The 25,764-nt window shown below is 37.7% G+C and overlaps 1 protein-coding gene across 1 annotated transcript in view; it reads left to right on the top strand.

The window, feature by feature from the left end:
* The window catches only part of UNC5C (unc-5 netrin receptor C), a 398,459-nt gene that overhangs the window by 227,716 nt on the left and 144,979 nt on the right, over positions 1–25,764 (top strand). The window contains exon 2 of the mRNA XM_007464392.1: positions 12,127–12,348. Coding sequence (XP_007464454.1) covers positions 12,127–12,348 — 222 coding nt within the window. The remainder of the gene's footprint in view (positions 1–12,126; positions 12,349–25,764) is intronic.

The following is a 25,764-nucleotide window of genomic DNA, read 5'->3' as shown; positions in this document are numbered from 1 at the left end:
TCTTCCCGGAACGTCCCTCCCGCCTGCCTCTCCTCATCTCCCCGCTCTCAGGAGCACCAATCCTGTCTGCCCTCCAATTCTCTTCCCCGCTTAGTCCCCCCACGTCCTACCAGTTCACTTGGGGGTTCCTCCCATCTCCTAGGGCATCAGGGTATCCCACCAATGGCTGGCAGGCCCCCTAGTTGTGGGGAGATGCTAACTCAGTGACTTCCCACACCACCATCTTCACCATCTCAGAATTCTTAATACATTTTTATACAAGGATCCCCAAATTGTCATTCTGCCCTGGGCCACACAAATTTCATAGCCAGTCCAGTTTGTAGATATTACTATTGTTATGACACCCTATATTTGTGAATGAGTTTGAAGCACTATAAACTCTAAAATATCTTGTGGATCTGTTAAGCATGATCAAAGTTACCATTAGTGTAAGCATTTTATTGATCTCCTATAAGTGCCTGACACTATACTAGACTTATGGAAAATAAAAATGAAAACTCAGCATTCCCTGTCTTCAAAGAACTTTCATACTAGAGTTAAGCATTTGTTATGTATTTCTGGCTTTTGAAAATCAGGAAGAGTTGCATTACTCTGGTTTCCAAAACTGAAAAGTAGATTTCTCCATATGTGAGAGGCAAATTTATAGTGCAAAACAGCTAAATGTTCATTTGTAGGTGATCATTTGCAGATAATAAGTTTTTCCTTATAAAATACACATACTTGGAGATGATCACTTTTTCCTTGTTAAATACATGTAGATGTAACCATACTGAAGACTTAAATACTCAGCCATTTTCCTTTGTAGATTTTGGTTGAAGAGAATTGACTTGCTTGTTTGATTTTTAAAAATTACTCCAGAAGAAAAAAGAAGATGAAATTTCAAAAAAAGGAAATTGATGAAATACCACTATATCTGGAAATTAATGCTGACAGTTACCATTTTTTGTCCAGAGCAAAGAAAGTATTCTCTTAGCATGCTTAACCTGATGGTGGGGGAGTTGTTATCTGGGCCAGTTTCCATGGTTGAGCATAGTACCCAGGCCATCTGTTGCAAATGAAGAAGGGAAGAATTTCACAACAGCCTGTGAGCCCACTGGTAATCAGCTCATTTGCATTTTGTCATGTCAGTTTCACTATGTATATTTTACTGACTCAGGGTCTTGAAAATTATCTTTATAAAAGTCATTCTTACATCTGACTTGAGTACTAGAAGTGATGTACCATATTGCCTGATGTGAATTAATCTAGGGCATAGACTTAAATATACTGTATATGTATTACAAGAAATATTAATAAACTAATATCCTGTGGCTGGTTAAGGCATCTCTGTAGATCAAATTTAAGAGATGGGGTTCATACAGAGACTAGGATGATATATTAACGAAACACTGGATTTATGACATGATGAAAACATTCCAAATGATAGAAATAATTTCTTAATAAGTTACATATTAAGTGTCATTTAACAAATACCTTGAAAAATCAATACTTTATGAAGCCTCAAACCAAGACATAGAATTACTTCTCTTTCCTTGGAGTGATCCTCTTGTTTTAAAATTCCAAATTAAGGAAATGCAAAATTAGTTTGTCTACACATTTTCTAAATATATCAGATCATTACTGTTTTTTTTTTTCCCCAGCACTTAGCAGAACCTGTTTGACTTGAAAACACACGTGTGACTTTTTCTCAACGTCCATTAGTCTTTCCAATAGTTTACAATAAAATAATCAGAAGAATTTTTTTTGAAAGCAGTTCATATCATTTTATCCACATTTGAACTTCCCTGAAGTCAGGGATGAAGTGAAGGATGAAGAGATATATGCATTGGCCTGGTAGGGTAATCAATTTTTAGTGCTTCTCTATCTTTCTATAGGATGTGAATATATAAGTACTTTTGCTACATTACTGAATAAGGTAAGGTGGTATACAATCATCTTTCCTGCTAAAGGAACAAGGTGTCTTACAATCATCCTTCCTTCTAAAGGAACAAGTCTCACCTTCTAAAACAATGACTGAAAGCAAGGCTTTTTATATTTTACATACCTGAATAAACATATTGTTATGAAATACATACATGTTGTTGTATGTATAAATATACACCAATAGTAAAAAAAAAATCAAGTTGACCCTCTGCCTTCATGAGTAATAAAAATTAAAAACAACAGTAACATTTTACAGGATTTGAGTCTGATATTTTGTGGCACTTTATTGATTATCAGCCCTGTCCGTCATTACATATAACAGTAAGTGCTTTGGAAGAGAAAAACAAGAAAAAATGGAATAAGGCCTTCAAGACATCAGCTTCACGCTGATGGATCTGTCAATACCTCGGTTCCCCATTCCTTTGCCTTTCTGAACTATGTTTATTTAAGCAGTCTTGAGTGTCTTTGCATATTGACTAAAGAAGCTGAAATTGATGGAAATGAGGTTATCCTTTAGTAAGCTGACAATTTGGGTCCTTGATGTTCAACAATTGAAAAACTAGAAATGATGCCTTGCCAGAAGAAAGTAAATTAAGGAAGTAAAGTAAGAAAGCAAGTTAGAGACAGGAAACATCATTTACACTGTAGGGTCAGTAATTTATAATTGTGGAGCAGTTTTGAAAGTTAGTTCTGTCAGTGATGCAAGTGAAGCCAGTTTTGACTGCAAAACAGATTGGTAGAGACCAGATGTCATTACTGTTTGACAGCTGTCACGTGACCTAGATGAAAAAGGTCCCAGGCCAGGATTCTTCGTGAGCAAATGTCCCCTTTACAAATGGCCATCTCTCCAAGCATGGCAACAACTGAATGAGCGATGCAATGAGTTCCAAGATAACATCTTAGCAACCAGTTTTCAACTACCAGCACCATAAACTGCATTTGCTGCTGAATCTATGTGCTTTTAAAAAACTTGTAAAAACTTTTAATTTTGGTCTCAGAGTTTTGACCTTATATATTAGCCCAGGGTGCTTAATCAACTTAGGGAATTAATAGTAGTTTTGTTCTCCACTATCCCTCATAGGAAGAAAAATATCAGGCCTAACTTAAGTAGAGTGTATTAGACTCCTTTGACATTTGTGAAATATAATAATAGGGTTTTTAAAGGCACTTTTATTATTTTCTGTTTTTTATTTGGAATCATGCAGAACCCAAATTAGAGGAAAACATACCTCAAATTGGGCAAATATCTCTGATGGTTTGGGGATTTTGTTTATTCTGTGGTGTTGGGACAGCAGGCAGGGAGAAATATGTTTAATAAATTTCAGTGCTATAAAAAATGAGACTTTTGTTCTTCACGTTATTACTCTAATATTATTAATATTCTAATGAGAATAGGTGCGACTAGTCATATAACACATATGGAATTTGAGCTATAGTTTCAAAATAAGACTAAACAGCATTTCTAAACTCTAGACTCTACTGTGTAACTAATACTGGTTGACTTGATGCTGTCATCTATATTTCCAGTGTTGAGAATAATTCCGAGCTTAATAAATATGTTTGGTTGAATGAATGAATATGTCGTGAAGTGGCATCTTTTGAAAATAATGACAGATTTCAATCTGAGCTTAAAGATTTAAAATTCATATTTCTGTATTTCTTCTCAGCTCCTTGCATAGGATTCAAGGTTTACCTAAGAGCCTTATACTTTTCTTTTTTTTTTTTTTGAACATCTTTATTGGAGAGTAATTGCTTTAAAATGGTGTGTTAGTTTCTGCTTTATAACAAAGTGAATCAGCTATATGTATACATATATCCCCATGTCTCCTCCCTCCTGTGTCTCCCTCCCACCCTCCTTATCCCACCCCTCTAGCTGGTCACAAAGCACCAAGCTGATCTCCCTGTGCTATGCAACTGCTTCCCACTAGCTATCTGTCTTCCATTTGGTAGTGTATGTATGTCCATGCCACTCGCTTACTTCATCCCAGCTTACCCTTCCCCCACCCCCCATGTCCTCAAGTCCATTCTCTACGTCTGTATCTTTATTCCTGTCCTACCCCTAGGTTCTTCATAACCATTATTTTTATTTTTTGTTTTCTTTAGATTCCATATATATGTGATAGCATATGGTATTTGTTTTTCTCTTTCTGACTTACTTCACTCTGTATCCCAGACTCTAGATCTATCCACCTCACTAGAAATAGCTCAATTTTGTTTTTTTATGGCTGAGTAATATTCCATTGTATATATGTGCCACATCTTCTTATCCATTCATCTGTCAATAGACACTTAGGTTGCTTCCATGTCCTGGCTATTGTAAATAGAGCTGCAATGAACATTGTGGTACATGACTCTTTTTGAATTATGGTTTTCTCAGGGTATATGCCTAGTGGGAATGTTGGGTCGTATGGTAGGCCTATTTTTACTTTTTAAGGAAGTTCCATACTGTTCTCCATAGTGGCTATATCAATTTACATTCTCCACACCCTCTCCAGCATTTATTGTTTGTAGCTGTTTTGATGATGGCCATTCTGACTGGTGTGAGGTGATACCTTATTGTAGTTTTGATTAGCATTTCTCTAATGATTAGTGATGTTGAGCATTCTTTCACGTGTTTGTTGGCAATCTGTATATCTTCTTTGGAGAAATGTCTATTTAGGTCTTCTGCCCATTTTTGGATTGGGTTGTTTGCTTTTTTGATATTGAGCTGCATGAGCTGTTTATAAATTTTGGAGATTAATCCTTTGTCAGTTGCTTCATTTAGAAATATTTTCTCCCATTCTGAGGGTTGTGTTTTCAACTTGTTTATGATTTCCTTTGCTGTGCAAAAGCTTTTAAGTTTCATTAGGTCCCATTTGTTTATTTTTCTTTTTATTTCCATTTCCCTAGGAAGTGGGTCGAAAAGGATTCTTGCTGTCATTTATGTCATAGAGTGTTCTGCCTATGTTTTCCTCTAAGAGTTTTATAGTGTCAGACCTTACATTTCAGTCTTTAATCCATTTTGAGCTTATTTTTGTGTATGTTGTTAGGGAGTGTTCTAATTTCATTCTTTTACTTGTAGCTGTCCAGTTTTCCCACCACCACTTATTGAAGAGGCTGTCTTTTCTCCATTTTATATTCTTGCCTCCTTTATCAAAAATAAATTGACCATATGTGCATGGGTTTATCTCTGGGCTTTCTATCCTGTTCCATTGATCAATATGTCTGTTTCTGTGCCAGTATATTACTATAGCTTTGTAGTATAGTCTGAAGTCTGGGAGCCTGATTCCTCCAGCTCCGTTTTTCTTTCTCAAGATTGCTTTGGCTATTCAGGGTCTTTTGTGTTTCCATACAAATTGTGAAAAGTTTTGTTCTAGTTATGTAAAAAATGCCATTGGTAGTTTGATAAGGATTTCATTGAATCTGTAGACTGCTTTGGGTAGTAGAGTCATTTTCACAATGTTGATTCTTCCAATCCAAGAACATGGTATATGTCTACATCTGTTTGTATCATCTTTAATTTCTTTCATCAGTGTCTTACAGTCTTCTGCATGCAGGTCTTTTGTCTCCTTAGGTAGATTTATTCCTAGGTATTTTATTCTTTTTGTTGCAGTGGTAAATGGGAGTGTTTCCTTAATTTCTCTTTCAGATTTTTCATCATTAGTGTATAGGGATGCTAGAGATTTCTGTGCATTAATTTTGTATCCTGCTACTTTACCAAATTCATGGATTAGCTCTAGTAGTTTTCTGGTAACATCGTTAGGATTCTCTGTGTATAGTATCATGTCATCTGCAAACAGTGACAACTTTACTTCTTCTTTTCCAGTTTGTGTTCCTTTTATTTCTTTTTCTTCTCTGACTGCTGTGGCTAAAACTTCCAAAACTATGGTGAATAATAGTGGTGAGATTGAGCAACCTTGTCTTGTTCCTGATCTTAGTGGAAATGGTTTCAGTTTTTCACCATTGAGAGTGATGTTGGCTGTGTGTTTGTCATATATGGCCTTTATTATGTTGAGGTAAGTTCCCTCTATACCTACTTTCTGGAGGGATTTTTATCATAAATGGGCATTGAATTTTGTCGAAAGCTTTTTCTGCATCTATTGAGATAATCATATGGTTTTTCTCCTTCAATTGGTTAATATGGTGTATCACATTGATTGATGTGCGTATATTGAAGAATCCTTGCATTCCTGGGATAAACCCCACTTGATCATGGTGTATGATCCTTTTAATGTGCTGTCGGATTCTGAATGCTAGTAATTAGTTGAGGATATTTGCATATATGTTCATCAGTGATATTGGCCTGTTGTTTTCTTTCTTTGTGATGTCTGGTTTTGGTAACAGGGTGATGGTGGCCTCATAGAATGAGTTTGGAAGTGTTCCTCCCTCTGCTATATTTTGGAAGAGTTTGAGAAGTATAGGTGTTAGCTCTTCTCTAAATGTTTGATAGAATTCGCCTGTGAAGCCATCAGTCTCAATTTCAGTGCTTGTGATTGGTCTGTTTATATTTTCTGTTTCTTCCTGGTTCAGTCTTGGAAGGTTGTGCTTTTCTAAGAATTTGTCCATTTCTCCCAGGTTGTCCATTTTATTGGCCTATAGTTGCGTGTAGTAATCTCTCATGATCCTTTGTATTTCTGCAGTGTCAGTTGTTACTTCTACTTTTTCATTTCTAATTGTATTGATTTGAGTCTTCTCCCTTTTCTTGTTTTGTCTTTTTGCCGTACGCGGGCCTCTCACTGCTGTGGCCTCTCCCATTGTGAAGCACATGCTCCAGACGTGCAGGCTCAGCGGCCATGGCTCATGGGCACAGCCGCTCTGCGGCATGTGGGATCTTCCCAGACTGGGGCACGAACCCGCATCCCCTGCATCGGCAAGCAGACTCTCAACCACTGCGCCACCACTTCTCCCTTTTTTTCTTGATGAGTCTTGCTAATGGTTTATCAATTTTGTTTATCTTCTCAAAGAACCAGCTTTTAGTTTTATTGATCTCTGCTGCTGTCTCCTTCAGTTCTTTTTCATTTATTTCTTATCTGATCTTCATGATTTCCTTCTTTCTGCTAACTTTGGGGTTTTTTTGTTCTTCTTTCTCTAATTGCTTTAGGTATAAGGTTAGGTTTTTTATTAGAGGTGTTTCTTGTTTCGTGAGGTAGGATTGTATCGCTATAAACTTCCCCCTTAGAACTGCTTTTGTTGCATCCCATAGGTTTTGGATCATCTTGGTTTCATTGTCATTTATTTCTAGGTATTTTTTGATTTCCTCTTTGATTTCTTCAGTGTTCTCTTGGTTATTAAGTAGTGTATTGTTTAACCTCCATGTGTTTGTATTTTCTACAGGTTTTTTCCTGTAATTGATATCTAGTCTCATAGCATTGCAGTCGGAAAAGATGCTTGATATGATTTCAGTTTTCTTAAATTTACCAAGGCTTGATTTGTGACCCAAGATATGGTCTATCCTGGAGAATATTCCATGCACACTTGAGAAGAAAGTGTATTCTGTTATTTTTGGATGGAATGTTCTATAAATATCAATTGAGTCCATCTTGTTTAATGTGTCATTTAAAGCTTGTATTTCCTTATTTCTTTTCATTTTGGATGATCTGTCCAGTGGTGAAAGTGGGGTGTTAAAGTCCCCTACTATGATTGTGTTACTATCAATTCCCCCTTTTATGGCTGTTAGCATTTGCCTTATGTATTGAGGTGCTCCTATGTTGGGTGCCTAAATATTTAAAATTGTTATATCTTCTTCTTGACTTGATCCCTTGATCATTATGTAGTGCCCTTCTTTGTCTCTTGTAATAGTCTTTATTTTAAAGTCTGTTTTGTCTGATATGAGAATTGCTACTCCAGTGTTCTTTTAATTTCCATTTACATGGAATATCTTTTTCCATCCCCTCATTTTCTGTCTGTATGTGTCCCTAGGTCTGAAGTGGGTCTCTTGTAACAGCATATATACGGGTCTTGTTTTTCTGTCCATTCAACCAGTTTATGTCTTTTGGTTGGAGCATTTAATCCATTTACATTTAAGGTAATTATCGATATGTATATTCCTATGACCATTTTCTTAATTGTTTTGGGTTTTTTATTGCAGATCTTTTCCTTCTCTTGTGTTTCCTGCCTAGAGAAGTTACTTTAGCATTTGTTTGTAAAGCTGGTTTGGTGGTGCTTAATTCTCCTAGCTTTTGCTTGTCTCTAAAGGTTTTTATTTCTCCATCGAATCTGAGTGAGATCCTTGCTGCATAGAGTAATCTTGGTTTTAGGTTTTTCCCTCTCATCACTTTAAATATGTCCTGCCACTCCCTTCTGGCTTGAATAGTTTCTGCTGAAAGATCAGCTGTTAACCTTATGGGGATTCCCTTGTATGTCATTTTTCTCTTGCTGCTTTTAATATTTTTTCTGTGTATTTAATTTTGGATAGTTTGATTAATAAGTGTCTTGGCATGTTTCACTTTGGATTTATCCTGTATGGGACTCTCTGTGCTTCCTGGAGTTGAGTGACTATTTCCTTTCCCATATTAGGGAATTTTTCAACTATGATCTCTTCAAATATTTTCTCAGTCCCTTTCTTTTTGTCTTCTTTTTCTGGGACCCCTATAATTCAACTGTTGGTGCATTTAATGTTGTCCCAGATGTCTCTGAAACTGTCCTCAATTCTTTATTTTCTTTATTCTGCTCTGCAGTAGTCATTTCCACTATTTTATCTAACAGGTCACTTATCAGTTCTTCTGCATCAGTTATTCTGCTATTGTTTCCTTCTAGAGAATTTTTAATTTCATTTATTTTGTTGTTCATCATTGTTTGCTCATTAATTCTTCTAGGTCCTTGTTAAACGTTTCTTGTATTTTCTCCATTCTATTTCCAGAATTTTGGATCATCTTTACTATCACTACTCTGAATTCTTTTTCAGGTAGACTGCCTATTTCCTCTTCATTTGTTTAGTCTGTTGGGTTTTTACCTTGCTTATTCATCTCCTGTGTGTTTCTCTGTCTTCTCATTTTGCTTAACTTACTGTGTTTGGGGTCTCCTTTTCACAGGCTGTAGATTTGTAGTTCCCATTGTTTTTGGTGTCTGCCCTCAGTGGCTATGGTTGGTTCAATGGGTTTTGTATGCTTCATTGTGCAGGGTACTAGTGCCTGTGTTCTGGTGGATTAGGCTGGATCTTGTCCTTCTGGTGGACAGGACCACGTCCGGTGGTGTGTTTTGGGGTGTCTGTGACCTAATTATGCTTTTAGGCAGCCTCTCTGCTAATGGGTGGTGTTGTGTTCCTGTCTTGCTAGTTGTTTGGCATGGGGTGTCCAGCACTGCAGCCTTCTGGTCATTGAGTGGAGCTGGGTCTTAGAATTGAGATGGAGATCTCTTGGAGAGCTTTCGCCAGTTTGATATTACATGGAGCCAGGAGGTCTCTGGTGGACCAATGTCCTGAACTTGGCTCTGCCACCTCAGAGGCACAGGTGTGACATCCAGCCAGAGCACCAAGACCCTGTCAGCCACACGGCTCAAAAGAAAAGGGAGAAAAAAAGAAAGAAAGAAAGAGAGAGAGAGAGAGAGAGAGAGAGAGGGATGGAGGGAGGGAGGGAGGGAGGAAGGAAGGAAGAATAAAATAAAGTTATTAAAAGTAAAAAAAATTAAAAAGTAATTTAAGAAAAGAAAGAAAGAAGAGAGCAATGAAACCAAAAAACAAATCTACCATGGTAACAAGTGCTAAAAACTATACTAAAAGAAAAACAAAAACAAACCAAAAAAAAAAGGACAGAGTTATACAGACCAAATACACAAAGAAGCATACACATACACACTCACAAAAAGACAGAAAGGAAAAAAATATATATATTGTTGCCCCCAAAGTCCACTGCCTCAATTTTGGGATGATTCGTTGTCTATTCAGGTATTCCACAGATGCAGGCTACATCAAGTTGATTGTGGAGCTTTAATCCGCTGCTTCTGAGGCTGCTGGGAGAGATTTCCCTTTCTCTTCTTTGTTCTCACAGCCCCCAGGGGCTCAGTTTTGGATTTGGCCCCGCCTCTGCGTGTAGGTCGCCTGAGGGCGTCTGTTCTTCGCTCAGACAGGATGGGGTTAAAGTAGCAGCTGCTTCGGGGGCTCTGGCTCACTCCTGCCACGAGGAGGGAGGGGTACGGATGCGGGGCGAGCCTGCGGCGGCAGAGGCCAGCATAACGTTGAACCACCGTGTGGCGCACCGTGCGTTCTCCTGGGGAAGTTGTCCCTGGATCATGGGACCCTGGCGGTGGCGGGCTGCACAGGCTCCCGGGAGGGTAGGTGTGGATAGTGACCTGTGCTCACACACAGGTCCCTGGTGGCAGCAGCTGCAGCCTTACCGTCTCACGCCCGTCTCTGGAGCTCCTTTAGGAGGTGCTCTGAATCCCCTCTCGTCACACACCAGGAAACAAAGAGGGAAGAAAAAGTCTCTTGCCTCTTCGGCAGCTCCAGACTTTTCCCAGACTCCCTACTGGCTAGCCGTGGTGCACTAACCCCTTCAGGCTGTGTTCACGCCGCCAACCCCAGGCCTCTCCCTGCGCTCCGACCGAAGCCCGAGCCTCAGCTCCCAGCCCCGCCCGCCCCGGCGGGTGAGCAGACAAGCCTCTCGGGCTGGTGAGTGCCGGTCGGCACCGATCCTCTGCGGGAATCTCCCCGCTTTGCCCTCCGCACCCTGTGGCTGGGCCCTCCTCCATGGCTCCCAAGCTCCCCCCTCCGCCACCCGCAGTCTCCGCCCGCGAAGGGCCTCCTAGTGTGTGGAAACCTTTCCTCCTTCACGGCTCCCTCCCACTGGTGCAGGTCCCTTCCGTATTCTTTTGTCTCTGTTTATTCTTTTTTCTTTTGCCCTACCCAGGTACGTGGGGACTTTCTTGCCTTTGGGGAAGTCTGAGGACTTCTGCCAGTGTTCAGTAGGTGTTCTGTAGGAATTGTTCCACATGTAGATGTATTTCTGATGTATTTGTGGGGGGGACGGTGATCTTCATGTCTTATTCTTCTGCCACCTTGAAGCTCGAGCCTTATACTTTTCAAATAAATTTTTCTAATGAAGTTCCTCTTGCTTTTGTTAGCTCTCAAGGCTAACATGGTGTAGTGGAAAGTGCAGTGCTATGTTGGGAAGATCACAGTTTTCGAGGGAGACAAAACTGGGTTCTGATCCCAGTTCAGCTATTTACCACCTGTATTTTCAGGTAGTAAATAACAGAACTGTGATCAGTTATCCTCCCGGATGTTGAGTTTTGCCATGTGTAAAAATGAGAATAATCATCTAAATCCTTAATTGAACAACCAGTCAATAGACCTAACATACTGCCTGGTTCATAGCAGGCCCTCAAATTACTTAACTAGATGATATATGAATCATTATTGTTATCCAACCAGGTTTGTTTGCCCAATATGCAGCAAGTCAAAATGCAGAGATGCCTAGGTTTGCAGGAAAGAGAGGGTTTATTCACAAGGCAGCCAAGTAAGGAAATGAGGAACAAGTCTCAGAACCACCTCCACAAAGGCAAGGGCTTGGGGGTATTTATGAGGAAAAATAAAGAAGCAGGGTGGTCTAAGGCATGGGGAGCATGGGGAAAGGTGATTAGAAAAACGTGCAGTAATTGTTGTTCCACACAGGTGTAACTCATCTACAGGCTTCTGTTCACTCAAAAATGAAGGCCCGGGCTTCCCTGGTGGTGCAGTGGTTGAGAGTCCGCCTGCCAATGCAGGGGACACAGGTTCATGCCCCGGTCTGGGAAGATCCCACATGCCGCGGAGTGGCTAGGCCCGTGAGCCATGGCTGCTGAGCCTGCGCGTCCGGAGCCTGTGCTCCTCAACGGGAGAGGCCACAACAGTGAGAGGCCCGTGTACCGCAAAAAAAAAAAAAAAGGAAGGCCCTTTGCAAGATCTGAGGGTGGAGTTTTCAGCCCTCTGATGTCAAAAGATCACCCAGTGAACACTCACGTGTGCCCAGTTGAAGGGTCAGTGGTCCTATCCTGTTTTAACCAGCTCAGCTCAGAGTAGGCACAGCTAACTTCAAGTTCCTGGAAAATGACTCAAGCAAACATCTTATTGTTTAGGCAAGGTGCTCTTGGAGGACATGCAAGTCTTTTGTAGACCTTGATTAATGAAGTCAGGTGAAATAGATTTGACTAATGATTACCCACAGTTTCATTATTTTTGAAAGAGTAGCAAGTGAAAAGAAAATGGCTACAATGTTTTGAACATTTTTCACTTTCTTCTTGTTTTACCAGAGGACGACTTTTTTCATGAACTCCCAGAAACCTTTCCATCTGATCCACCTGAGCCTCTGCCACATTTCCTTATTGAGCCTGAAGAAGCTTATATTGTGAAGAATAAGCCTGTGAACCTGTATTGTAAAGCCAGTCCCGCCACCCAGATCTACTTCAAGTGCAATAGTGAATGGGTTCATCAGAAGGACCACATAGTAGATGAAAGGGTAGACGAAACCTCTGGTGAGTTTTCCATTGTATTTGGACTGCTGTTTAGGATTCACTTACTACTTTGGCATGTTGTCATATTCTTTCAATTACTGAAATTGAAAATAGAATTATTATCCTTTGGTAAAAAGTTTTAAATCAGTTTGGTTAAGATTTGGTGATCTCTTTCCATGCATTGCAAAGTAAAATGTGATGAGTAAATCTTGATTTGATTCCTGTTAGACTGCATAGAATTAAGGCATGGTTCATGCTTAAGAAGATAAATAATGAGAATGAATAGACTGAATTATGGTAAATAAAATACCCCAGTAAAAGATGACCTTGAATTTCACTTGTGCCTCAAGTCTGGTGTCAGGTCTAAATATCCTGGGATTGAGGAACATTTTCAATTAAGGATAAATTGTAGATGTTTACATGATGGTCAAATGTTAATTTCCATGCATAGTTTCCCCTTATATATTTTTAAACAATTTGTAAACATTGTAGACTCAAAATATTCTGTACCTTTAATTTACATCTAAAAATGAATCCTAATTACCTAATTCTTGGCTAAAGTTAAATCAAGAGTGATTGAGAATAGTGATATTGTGGGATCCACAAAGAGAAGTTGTGGGTGTAGACTCCATCTGGGTGGGTCTTCATCACAGTATCTTTGCTTCTGGCATTGTTAAAACTCCTGGCTTTATTGCTCTGTAAACATCATTCTTAATAGTAAAATACTAAAGGCAAAGAGGATGAAGTAGATCTTAATAAACAGTGGGATTTACACTGGCTATAAAGGAAACTTTCTTGTTAGGAAATCTTTATTCCACAATGGGTAAGTTAAGATAGTTCTGGAAACCCCTAGAGTTATTTTAAACTTAAAAGATATATATCTTTCTATAGTGATTCAACAGTTTTTGGTCTCCAGTAGGAAGAATAACAATTTGAACTTTCACATCCCTTCTAGATCTGTGATTTTACATTGACATGTATTTTAAAAATTAAGCCTTTATTGATCAATATGTCCAAGCTAAATAGTGACAAATATGATAAAAGTGAAAGCATTTAAATATCTTCATTTTCTTTCATAAATATCTCTACGTACCAAAATGGATACATGTTTTCAAAATTCAATTGTAATTAATTCATATTTGTATCCAAATGTTGCTTAATGAGGGGCAAGCAGTGACCAGCATTTGAAGGAAATCTGCTTTCAGTGTCTCTAATAATAAAGAGCTATTAGGTGATGGAACATAAATATAACAGACTGTGAGAGGCCTGAGAAGAGGCATCTTTAAAAAAAAATTCATGCGAGACATATACTTATGTAACACAAATGGTCTTAGAAAATCAGGTGGCAGCTCTACATAACTGTCAATTTGTGAATCAATATGCTCACTGCATGCAAGCTGATGACTATAGAAATAACTGGGTATCCAACTGTATGGTCTCTTCCTTCAGGGAATTGGTCTATTACACCTCTTGGTCTAACTACTCAGTAAATAACTCCACCAGATGTCTTCAAAATCTCGTGAATTGAGTTTTATTTGTTTCAGCTCATTTATTTGTAAAGATTTCAAACACACACATTTTAATAGTAAGAGGAAAAGAAAGAAATCACAAAACTAAAATGAGAGTCTTAAACATACTTAGGCTTGTCTTTACTAGATTAATGAAAAAGCTTTTATAGGAAGATTGTAAATAAAGACAAAAGTGCTCTGATATGGAGCACCTCTAGCAGCTTTATGCTATCTTGGTAATGTGTGTGTGTGTGTATGTGTTTGTGTGTGTGTGTATTTTTATTTTCTTTTTAAAAGACATTTCCTCTCCATAAAGCATTATATTTTTTACTATTTCCACATAAAATTAATTAGTATTGCATATACCAATGATTAAAAATACTTCTTAAAGCAACTATAAATGAAAATATATGGCATGTTTCAAGTTCAGAAGGGAATAGAGTAGAGCTAAGGAAAGATTTATCAGCCCTAATACTTGCATAGTATTCATATTTGGAGTGGAACACAGCATACATTTTTGTTGTCTTTTGTTTTGATCCAAAACTGTACAAGATAGTGAGCATCCAGGAGAATGATTACCTTTAGATTTAGGAAAAAGACAGAGATACCCACAGATACTAGTATTATTTGGTATTGTTCTTAACACACTAGCCAATGCAATTAGACAAGACAAATAATTGAAAAACATAAAAATTATAAAGCATGTTGAAAACTATCATTTGGACAAATATGATTTTTCTAGGTCTGGAAAACTTATGCAGTTTCATAGGAAAAAATTGAAAAGACATTAAGAGAATATAGAAAAGTGGCTGATAAAAGATATACATAACCCATCAACTTTTCTAAGTACAGTTGATTCAAATTATAATGGAATAAAATATATAATTTACAATAACAATGTAAAAAATGTAGATACAAAGCTATCAAGAAATTTGTAGAATTTTAAAAGAATATAAAAATTTAGGGCTTCCCTGGTGGCGCAGTGGTTGAGAGTCCGCCTGCCGATGCAGGGGACACAGGTTCATGCCCCAGTCCAGGAAGATCCCACATGCCACAGAGTGGTTGGACCCGTGAGCCATGGCCACTGAGCCTGCGTGTCCGGAGCCTGTGCTCCACAACGGGAGAGGCCACAACAGTGAGAGGCCCGCGTACTGCAAAAAAAAAAAAAATCTACTCAGAGACCAAAAAAAATAGAATGACTTGAATAAATAGAAAGACATATCTTGTTCTTAGATAGAAAGACAATATTTTTAAATGTTTGCTATTTGTAAATGAATCCATAAAGTCACCAACATAGTATGAAAAATAATTTGTGAAAATAGCTGGAAGAATGATAAAATAGTAGCATAATAAGGAAATACCAGCTTTTTATAAGTGTATTATAAGGCTAAAGAAGTTTGATCATAGCAAAGAATAAGATACACAGATTAAAGGACCAAAATAGAAACCAGGAAATGAAATCTAAGGCATTTTACAATATGTTGAAGATGATTTTTAAACCCACAACGTAGGCAGTTGGAAAAGTAATAAATAAATAAATAAAGCTTGAGTTCTAGATCATTCTTTAGAATAAAATAAATTCTAGATGTTAGGGCTTAACATCATCATCATTATCATCATCACTGTCATCATTCTTGTCATTGGTAGTCATCACCATCGTCACTAGGAGAAAATTTTGGCAATTTTTTGGTTGGTTGTTTGGTTTCAATGGTGATCAAAGCTTTTTTAATGAAGACAAAATCCAGAAGCTTTATAAGAAAACATTATTTTTTAAAAAAGCATTATTAAATTTAAATAAAGCAAGAAAAGCACAGAAACCAAGGGACAGATATATACTAATCAAAGGGCTAATTTAATTAATATATTACTAGCACTTAAAATATGTTTAAGAAAAAGATCTGCAACCCAGTATAAAAAATTGAGCAGAGTTTCGAAATGGAGGTATAGGAAAAGAAATGTAAATGGTAAATACGCATCTAAGAAAATGTTGTCAAGATCAGAACAGTTCTTAGTATACAGTGTTGATGAAGGAGTGGGATAGAGGTATTTCAACTTTGTTGATGAGGTTGCAAATTGATGTAATCTTTTTGAAGATCAATTTGAAAATACCTATCAATATTTAAATGTATACACTCTTTAACTCAGTAACTCCAAGTTTAGGAACTATCTAAAAATAAAATTCCTAATGAGCACAAAGACTTGTGTGAAAGGTGGTCCATTGCACCCTTGTTGCAGTTAGCATATCAAGGGCTGTTCAACTCTAGGATGGAATATTGTGCTGCTTTGTAAAACAGTGAGGTTTCTCCATATGTGAAGCTGTAGAAAAATCTCTCAGGTAAAATATGAAATGAAAACCAAAGTACAGAACATTGTGTGCAATATGTCCTTATTATGGAAAAAAGAGAATGCACATGTATTTGTCTATGCATTGGGATTTTTTTGAGAAACATACAAGCAGTTGAAAGGTCAGAATCTGGGGCAGTAAGATACTTCTATTATTGTTGGATTTTTGTTCAATCCTGTGAACGTTTTATTTTCTTGATAGATAATGAAACCTGAATTTTAAAAGCCCAAACTACTTTATTGCGTCTCTTTGCCTGTTATTATAAATCTCCAATCTGTACAACTACTGGAAGTGGGGGGATTTGTAGGCCTCATATTAGAGCTCTTTACTTTCCTGTGAGATCAGAACACTGTGAATGGAATTGAACTGCTCGGTTTGGGGGTTTTTTCCTCTGAAGTTAGATTCACCTGCAACTTTGGTGCTCAACTCTTTATTTAATACAGTCTGAGTATTGTTTTGTTATGGGCCTTAGTGATTCTTAATATCAAGAAATGTTGGGATACATTGTCTTTAAATATATTACAAATTACAGAAATTTTCTTGGCATTTTAAAAATCAAATTGGTTCTCAGATGATAGGACAGAGAGAAGTCATTGCAAAAAGTTTGTTTTTATAGGTCCCTCTACCTTAGAATAATGATATCTGGAAGCATGTGGCAATCAGGTACATTGCCTTGCAACTAAGAAAAATCAACTGCATTCAGTAAAATCTCCATTAGAAGTACGTTTTAATTAAAAAACTACAAAATAATAAAACAAAAAAGAACAAAAGTTTCTCTCCAATTCACAAAATTCTTCCTTTTAATATGTAAATGATTATTAATAAGTATTTAATAAGTAAATGATTATTTATATTCACTGAGCGAAGCTATTCCATTGATCATAAAATATACTGATTAAAGATCATTCATTACTGTTACTGTTTGCTTTTCCATCATTTAAATCATGTTTGCATTTCTTGAAAACATGTAATATTAAGAAACAGAAGAGTGGAAAGCAGCATATATCAGATGGTTTAGAAATTTTCAATGTTGAGAAGCTCTTGATTTGATAATATAGTAATCAGTACCCATGTTCCTTTCAGGATTCCAAAGAAATTTTGATCTACTCAAAATTTTATGGTTACATTTTTACGAAAAGCTCAGGCTTGGTTGCTTGCTTTCTATTTACTTGAAGCCTTTTCAACCCTTGTTTCCATGGTACCTAAGATTCACCATTGAAAAGTAAATATTTCCCCTCTGTGAAGAAGCAAGGGAGTTTAGAAAACCTCAGTTGGCTTGAAATTTTACTAAACCCTAGGTTTTCCCTTTTTGTCTTTTTTGCTCACAATAGCAGAATATTATCAATAGGACCAACACAACAACAACACAGAGAGTTCCAAGCATTATACTGAATGTCATATATTATGACATTTAGTCATCACAGCAATCTTATGAGATAATTTTGGGATTCTCCTTTTGCAAAAGAGAAAACTGAGGCTCAGAACCCAGGGTTCTCTGATTCCAAAGCCTCTGCTCTTGGCCCTGTAGTCAGTGTCTCCCTAAATTCTGCCATAACTTTGAACACAGAACTAAACTGAGCTAAAAAAAGAGCTATGTAATACAATTATCCCTTTTCTCAGGAAAGAAAATCTGGTTCCAAATGTCAGCTAAACATTTATCTTTCATGCTATTCATCTCCCTTCTTGCCTTGTGTCAAGTTTTTCATATGTGACCCTTTGTGGTTCTTTAATAATTAAGATAGTGCTTATTAGGATTTGATTATTTTTATTTGTGAAGGTATTTAACATTTGGACAAATAGCAAAATTGGAAAGAATTTCAATTGGTGAGCAAAAGGTGAGCCTTAACAGAAAAAAAGAAATTGATGAAGAGAAACTATACTTGGATACAAATTAAAGTAAATTGCCTTTACTCAAGACAGAGCTTTTAAAAAATATATTGTGCTCACTCAGATCCCTGTTTGTTACAAGAGTGGCACAGGTGAAATTCTTTGTCCTCTTGTCTTCCTATTTTAGATACCTCTTTATTCCATTCCATCAGCAAAAACAGAAATCTCAGCTTTATCCCTTCTTTCAGTAGCCAAAGTGATCAGCAAATACTGCTAATTCCTTCTCAGAATTCTCCCATAAAACATCCTTCTGTTTTTAATTCTTGATGCTACTCCCCTAGTATAGGCCTTAATTATATACCTCTTAGATTATTTAAATAGCCTCCTACACTTTCTTGGTGTCAGCCTTTCTCCTCAGCAATTAATTCTCCAGGTAGTTATAGGCCTAAAGAACAGGCCCGAGTGTTTATATCATTCCATTTCTTAAAATATATGTCTTTCCTTTGTCCATGGAATAAAGCATATCCTCCTTGGTCATATATTCAAAAGCTTCAGTACAGTCTGTTCTTAATCAAACTTTCTAGCCTTATTTTAATAGTTTCTCCCCCACCACATGCTCTGTATGCTAGGCCAGTTTGGTTTTTCCTCTTAAACTGTGTTCAGTGAACCACCAGTGTCTTATAAGTGCTATTTGGGAAAAAAACAAAAAAGAAACAAACAAAAATCTTTGCGGTCAAATAATTTCGGAAACACTGCAATAATTATATTCCCCTTTTGGAGAAAGTATAAAGTATATTTGCATGTAGAAGTCCCAGGAAAGTCCCAGAAGTGGAAAAATATTTTTTAACCTCATATTGTTTGGTAGCTGAACTCTTTTTCTCAGAACCGCTGTTAAAATATCATGAGAACTTAATGTCACACCAAGACATGATTTAGAAAATGCTGCTCATACATTTTCAAAGGGAAATTATGTAAGATTTGTTTAAATTTTATTAAATGAATGCAAACACTCTACACTTTTGTGTCTTAGGATCCTAGAAGGTTTAAGCTGTGAGACTGTAACAGTCATTTAAACTCAATGAATTATTGGCATGCTTCTCATTAAATTATATTAAAGTGAGCATAATCAGTTTTCTGTTATCATGACTTAATGGTGCTACTTTTGTCATATGGAACTTTAGGAAATAGGTCTGGTCATCTCCTGGCCTATTCCTAATTTTAGTTATTTGAAAGGGACAGTTATCACTTCTCCTTTCCCAAGTTTTCTCTCCTCTTCAGTCTAAACATTATGAGCTGAAGAGTAAGCTCCATGAATTCAGGGATTATGTCTGTCTTTTTTTGCTATCTAGCTCCATGCTTAACTTGGTGTTGGGTTCTTAGTAGGTGCTCAATAAATGTGTGTTGTATGAAATAATGTTTCTTTATACCATACTTTCCTCCATCCTACCTCTGTTAAAATCCTACTCATTCTTTTTTTTTTTTTTTGCCGTACGCGGGCCTCTCCCTCCCTGTTGTGGCCTCTCCTGTTGTGGAGCACAGGCTCCGGACGCACAGGCCCAGCGGCCATGGCTCACGGGTCTAGCCGCTCCGTGGCATGTGGGATCTTCCCGGACCGGGACACGAACCCGTGTCCCCTGCATCGGAAGGCGGACTCTCAACTTGTGCCACCAGGGAAGCCCAAAAAATCCTACTCATTCTTAAAGAAGTATCTCAAAAGCAATATCATAGGTGAATCCTTCTATAAAACCCCAAGTCATAGCATAAACATGTCTGCATTTCACTTTTGTGTGCTTCCATTTTCATTATACTCATAAATGTGAAATGTATATGTGTATTATACATAAGAAGTTATCAATATTCAGTCATTTTTGAGGTACAAAAATGGCAGTTTCTTGTAATTCAATATCATATGTTATTTATGATATATATAAAATCTCTGTCTCTTCAACTAGATTGGAATGGTGTGGTGGGGCCTGTGCTTTGTAAAGCTTTGTCTTTTGTAGTTTATAACATATGGCATTAAGCACAAGAGGTGATGAATAAAAGTTTGTTTGTGAGATTGTAGCCATTCATCCTACTAAATTTGGGTAACTGAAATGTAGTGATACATACTAATGATGTTTTTATTTGGAATACTTTGTGAATAGGTAATTTGAGAAATGCACAAAGCATAATCTTCTATAAGAGTAGTTACTTTACACATTAAATACACACAATTTTCAGACCAGTTGTTATTCTCCATGCAAAATAATTACTATAAACTTAGTTCTCATTAATAGAATTAATATTTTCAAAAGGAAGTTAGGTGGGCTTTGTTTAAATTTTAGTAAATGATGCATAAAACTTGGAAGCCCTATTTGAACTTTATTCCATATTTTGTTATGTAATTCAGTGGGAGTAGTGCCTTGCAAGAATAGAGCCTTATATTTGTAATGTTTGTCTGCCAATGAAGATAAATGATTCCGGAATATAAATCAATTATTTATTTGATTTCCTTCTCAAAGGTCCTTCTTTCAATACTAGAAACTAACGATTTTTCTTTTTGGTATGAGGCTAGCCCCGAAATAAAAATAGAAAACTGGCAAGGATCCATGTAGTACATTAAGGCTTTTCCACTGAGTCGATCAGGTAACTTGGCAAGAAAGTAGCTACCATTTAGTGATAACAGAATATTAATTATCCCCAAATATATACTTTTTCATATTCTTCATTTTTTAGTGCTCACAATTGATTTATCCTAATTTCACATTGACGTTTTCTTTAAACACCTGGGTTCGCATGGCCAACATATCCCAGCTGCAATTACAAAAGTTGGTTGGATTGGAGTTCTAGAACTTGGATTTTAGTTGCTTTCATTCCATTCTAGCATGAAAATAGTCTTGGCTAGCTGAGTGATTTGGGCTCTCACTGTATATAAAGGTGGCTTTTGTTTCCATTCTTTCCCTAACTTATAATCAGAAGTGAGTACTTGAAAAATTGGGGGCTACACATTTGGATTCCTTTTGTTTCTAATATGTCATTGTCATGAAGTTTTTATTGTTGTTGTTGTGTGTTTTATAATTCCAATATTTGCAAACATCAATATTATAGACTCTGTACATACTACATGCACAACACCCTGACTACACCATATTTACAGAACGATATAATTTTAATTCAGTTTTATCCCATGGGGAAGATTTTTAAAATTTGAATTACATACTGTATAGAAAAATGTAACACCATGTATTTTTTAATACATGATTGTATTAAACATGATTGTAGAGTAAGAACATGATTAAAGTAAAGGCAAGAACACATCACATCTTTCAATGCAGTTTTAGCTAGCTGTGTTTCATTAGAGGAAAACAGAAATTTTCTAAAATTATATACAGCGAGAGTTTTTAATGTAATGAACACAAAGGAATTCTCCCTTGCCAGATAACACTTAGGGCAAGGTTACTTGTAATGCATTACTCCTTTCTCTTCCTACCGTTAAGATGAAAGCATTGATTAATACAGTGTAATCAAGAATATGCATATAAGTTGATATGTAAGTGCATACATATGTATATTTGTGTGAGTGTGTTTGTGTGTGTGCCTTTCTAAATTTTGAGAAGAGAAGATCAAATGCTACCCACCCCTAGGCTCATACAGAGACTACAATAAGAAACAGGAGTCCAAGAACCATTCTTCACTAGATTACTTGCTACCCAAACAGGGCATTTCAGGAGCACAACTAGTGATTGTGTTGCTATAGCAATTTTGCCATGTGCCCAGCAACCATGCATATGCCGTGGCTTAGAGTTTTTTGTTTGTTTGTTTGTTTTTGTTTTTGTTTTTGTTTTTGTTTTTGTTTTGCTGTACGCGGGCCTCTCACTGTTGTGACCTCTCCCGTTGCGGAGCACAGGCTCCGGACGCGCAGGCTCAGCGGCCATGGCCCACGGGCCCAGCCGCTCCGCGGCATGTGGGATCTTCCCGGACCGGGGCACGAACCCGTGTCCCCTGCATCAGCAGGCGGACTCTCAACCACTGCGATGGCTTAGAGTTTTAATATGCCCACTTCAAAGTGAGACTAGCACAAGTGTTAAAAGCCATAATGTATTTTTAATCTAATGTTTGGCTAAAATATGTAAGGGTTTTGCTTTTGTTTTGCTGTACGGGGGCCTCTCACTGTTGTGGCCTCTCCCGTTACGGAGCACAGGCTCCGGATGCGCAGGCTCAACGGCTATGGCTCACGGGTCTAGCCGCTCCGCGGCATGTGGGATCTTCCCGGACCGGGGCACGAACCCGTGTCCGCTGCATCGGCAGGCGGACTCTCAACCACTGCGCCACCAGGGAAGCCCTATGTAAGGGTTTTAAAGAGAGTTTCTTGTTCTTTATTTTCACGGGAAGGAACATACTTAACAGAGTTACATATTATAATATGAAATGGATTTATCATCTTATTTAAGGAAGTTTGAGAACAATTTCAGCTTAAAAAAGAGGGTTAGCTTCCTAAAGAGCATGCCTTTCTCTCCAAATTTAAATGTTCTTTTTTGGTGTCTGTACCTATTATGCTAAATATAAATAAACCTGGTGATAATTATGCAATAACGACCCAGGTTGTTGTCCTTATTTTGTGATGTCAGGAATTGTTACCCATTCTGTTTGAGGCTCTGTATCTATCACCAAATCTTGCTATTCAATATTCTCCCAATACTTGGCTCAAAATTTTCTCTCTCCTCACCCCACGTTTTTGGGACATCTTAAAAAACAGAACAGATAAATTTTTAGTTAAAAAAATATTGCAATCAATGAATAATCTAATGCTGAAATTTGAGGGGTGAAGCCTTTACTTGCTCTGGATTCTTTAGTCTTCTCCCCCTAATTTCGTCAATCCAGAATCATCCCTTAGCTAGGGATTTTCAGACCCCTCTTGAGGATGCCTGTTGAAATAACCAGTCTTGCCAATTCCTCTGAAAAGCACTATTTGGAGATACAAAACCAGCATATAAAACATGAGAACTACAGTTAGCAGAATATCAGGGTCTGGCAAAAAAGCAAGCACAGCATGTAGGAAGTATAATATCTAGCAATGAAAAACAATTCAGATTAGGGAAGTCTTAGACTCATTCCTAATTTCATTGAGGGTTTAACCTGATTTTTGAAATCTGTTTCGGAAGAAATCTCCAAGAACATGAAAGCAAAAGCAACAAGGAAATATTAAGGCATTTGCTGTCAACCCTGTGGCTGCATTTGACAATCATCAGTGGGAGATTTTTGAAAATACATATGTCCTGTCCTTACCCCCAGAGAGAATGGTTTAATTGGGAACAGGGCATAGCTTTTTCTTTGTCTGTCTTCTTGTTTTAAGCTCACTAGTAATGCTAATGTACAACCAGGCTTGAAAACTGTTGAGACACTGTTGTGAAAATGCAGCATAGAGGAAGTACATAGACTTTCTATTCAAAAACCATGACCCAGATACTTTACTTGGTGCTGTAAGTAGAGATAAAACTAAGACCTGATGCACTTAAGGAGATCACAGTCTAGAGAGGGCAAAATAGAGGAGGGAAAAGAGAGAGTGGAAAAGAGTATGCTTTACTGTTTGCTTGGGTTCTCCTTTCATTATGAGAATAAATTTGTGAAACCCCTTGATATTTCCATGGTATAGAGTTACATGGTAGAGAGCCCCTGCTTTCTTCAATATCCTTTCGCCTGTCTCTGCCTATTAAACTTCTCAGGCTGAGAGATAGCAGCCTCCTGATGGAAGAGGGGGGAACTCCAGGACTTGTGTGAATTAAAATTTAGCTGGAAAAACCCAGGGGAATGTTCTGTACAAGGCAGTTCCAGGAATGGCAGGGAATGAATGACATGCCTCTTTTTATAGCTACAGCCTTGATGATTCTAGACAATGATGCCCTCAGTTTGAAATGACGTTAGTGACTAAAAGGCTACCTCCCTACACCCATCCCATGGGGCATTTGTGAAACCAGAAAAACACTGCGTGGCAGACAGCTTTTCCTCACCTTTTTGCTCTGTCAGATTCTTGAGTCTACTCTTTGAATGTACAGACAGAGAATAAATGCCCTTAGTCACTGTATTAGTTTCTGAGGGCTGCCACAATAAATTACTATGAAATTCGTAGCTTAAAACAACAGAAATTTATTCTCTTACAGTTTTGGGGACTAGAAGTCTGAAATCCAGCAGAGTCACACTCCTTCTGGGGACTCTGGAGGAAAATCTGTTCCTTGTCTCTTCTAGCTTCTGGTGGGGGTCCCGGCAGTCCTGGGCTTGTGGCCCCATCACTTCAATCTCTGCCTCTGTATTCACATCACTTTCTCTTCTTTGTCTGTCTTATCTGTATGTCTCTTATAAAGACACTTATCACTGGATTTAGGGCCCACCTTGATCATTCAAGATCTCAAAATCCTTAATTTCATTATATCTGCAAAACCCGTTTACCAAATAAGGTAACATTCACCTGTTCTGGGGATTCATATGTGAACATAATCTTGTTAGGGGCCACCATTTAGCCCACTATAGTCACCAAACATCTGTCAAAAAAAAGTCACTTAATATGACAGTTGAAAAGGGCAACAAACCTTAACAGACACCACACCAAGAGGACAAATAAGTGGCAAGTAAACATATGAAAAGATACTCCACATCATATATCAGGAAAATGCAAATGGAAACAATGAAATACCACTACAGATCTATTCGAATGGCCAAAATTCAGAACACTGACAACACCAGTGCTGGCAAGAATGTGGAGCAACATGAACTCTCATTTATTTCTGGTTGGAAAGCAAAATGGTACAGCCACTTGGAAGGCAGTTTAGCAGTTTTTTACAAAACAAAACATACTCTTACCATATGACACAGCCATTGCACTCCTTGGTATTTACCCAAAGGAACTGAAAACTTACGTTCACACAAAATCATGGATGTTTATAGCAACTTTATTCATAATTGCCAAGACTTGGAAGCAACCAAGATGTCCTTCAGTAGGTGAATGGATAAATAAGCTTTAGTCCATCCAGACAAGGGAATATTATTCATTGCTAAAAAGAAAATAAGTTGTCATGTCATGGAAGGATAGAGAGGAATCTTAAATGCATATTACTAAGTGAAAGAAATCAATCTGAAAAGGCTACATACTGTATGATTTCAACTATTTGACATTTGGGTAAAGGGAAAACTGTGGAGACAGTAAAAAAATCAGTGGTTGCCAGGGAAGGGAAGGATGAATAGGTGGAGCACAAGAGGATTTTTAGGGCAGTGAAACTACTCTGTATCATACTTTAATGGTGGATACGTGTCATTACATATGTCCAAATCCATAGAACGTACAATACCCAGAGTGAACCTTAATGTGAGCTACGGACTTTGGGTGATGATGTGTCAATGTAGGCCCATCAATTGTAAAAAAATGTACCACTCTGGTGGGAGATGTTGACAATAGGGGAGGCTATGCATGTGTGGGAGCAGTAGGTATATGGGAAATTTCTGTACCTGTCTCTCAATTTTGCTGGGAACCTAAAACTGCTCTAAAAAGTAGTAGTAGTCTATTAAATACCAGGACCAGAAAAGGCCATGGTAGTGGAGGCATGAGTAGGGCTGCTGGGGGCTGAAAGAGAAGGCACTTACCTGGCTATTTCCCCTCGTTTAGTCAGTATTTCTAAGTTCACTATACATGTAGCAGGCAATGAAAGCATTTCCTCGTGTTCTTTACCAGCTTTCTGAAGCCTCTCCCAATCTGTTGCGTTGTACTGTGGGCCAGATGCAGGGAAA

This window comes from Lipotes vexillifer, unplaced genomic scaffold (genome assembly GCF_000442215.2).
Source record: "Lipotes vexillifer unplaced genomic scaffold, Lipotes_vexillifer_v1.1 scaffold1346, whole genome shotgun sequence".
In the NCBI taxonomy this organism is placed as follows: domain Eukaryota; kingdom Metazoa; phylum Chordata; class Mammalia; order Artiodactyla; family Lipotidae; genus Lipotes; species Lipotes vexillifer.
This window is presented reverse-complemented; position numbering and strand designations above follow the sequence as displayed.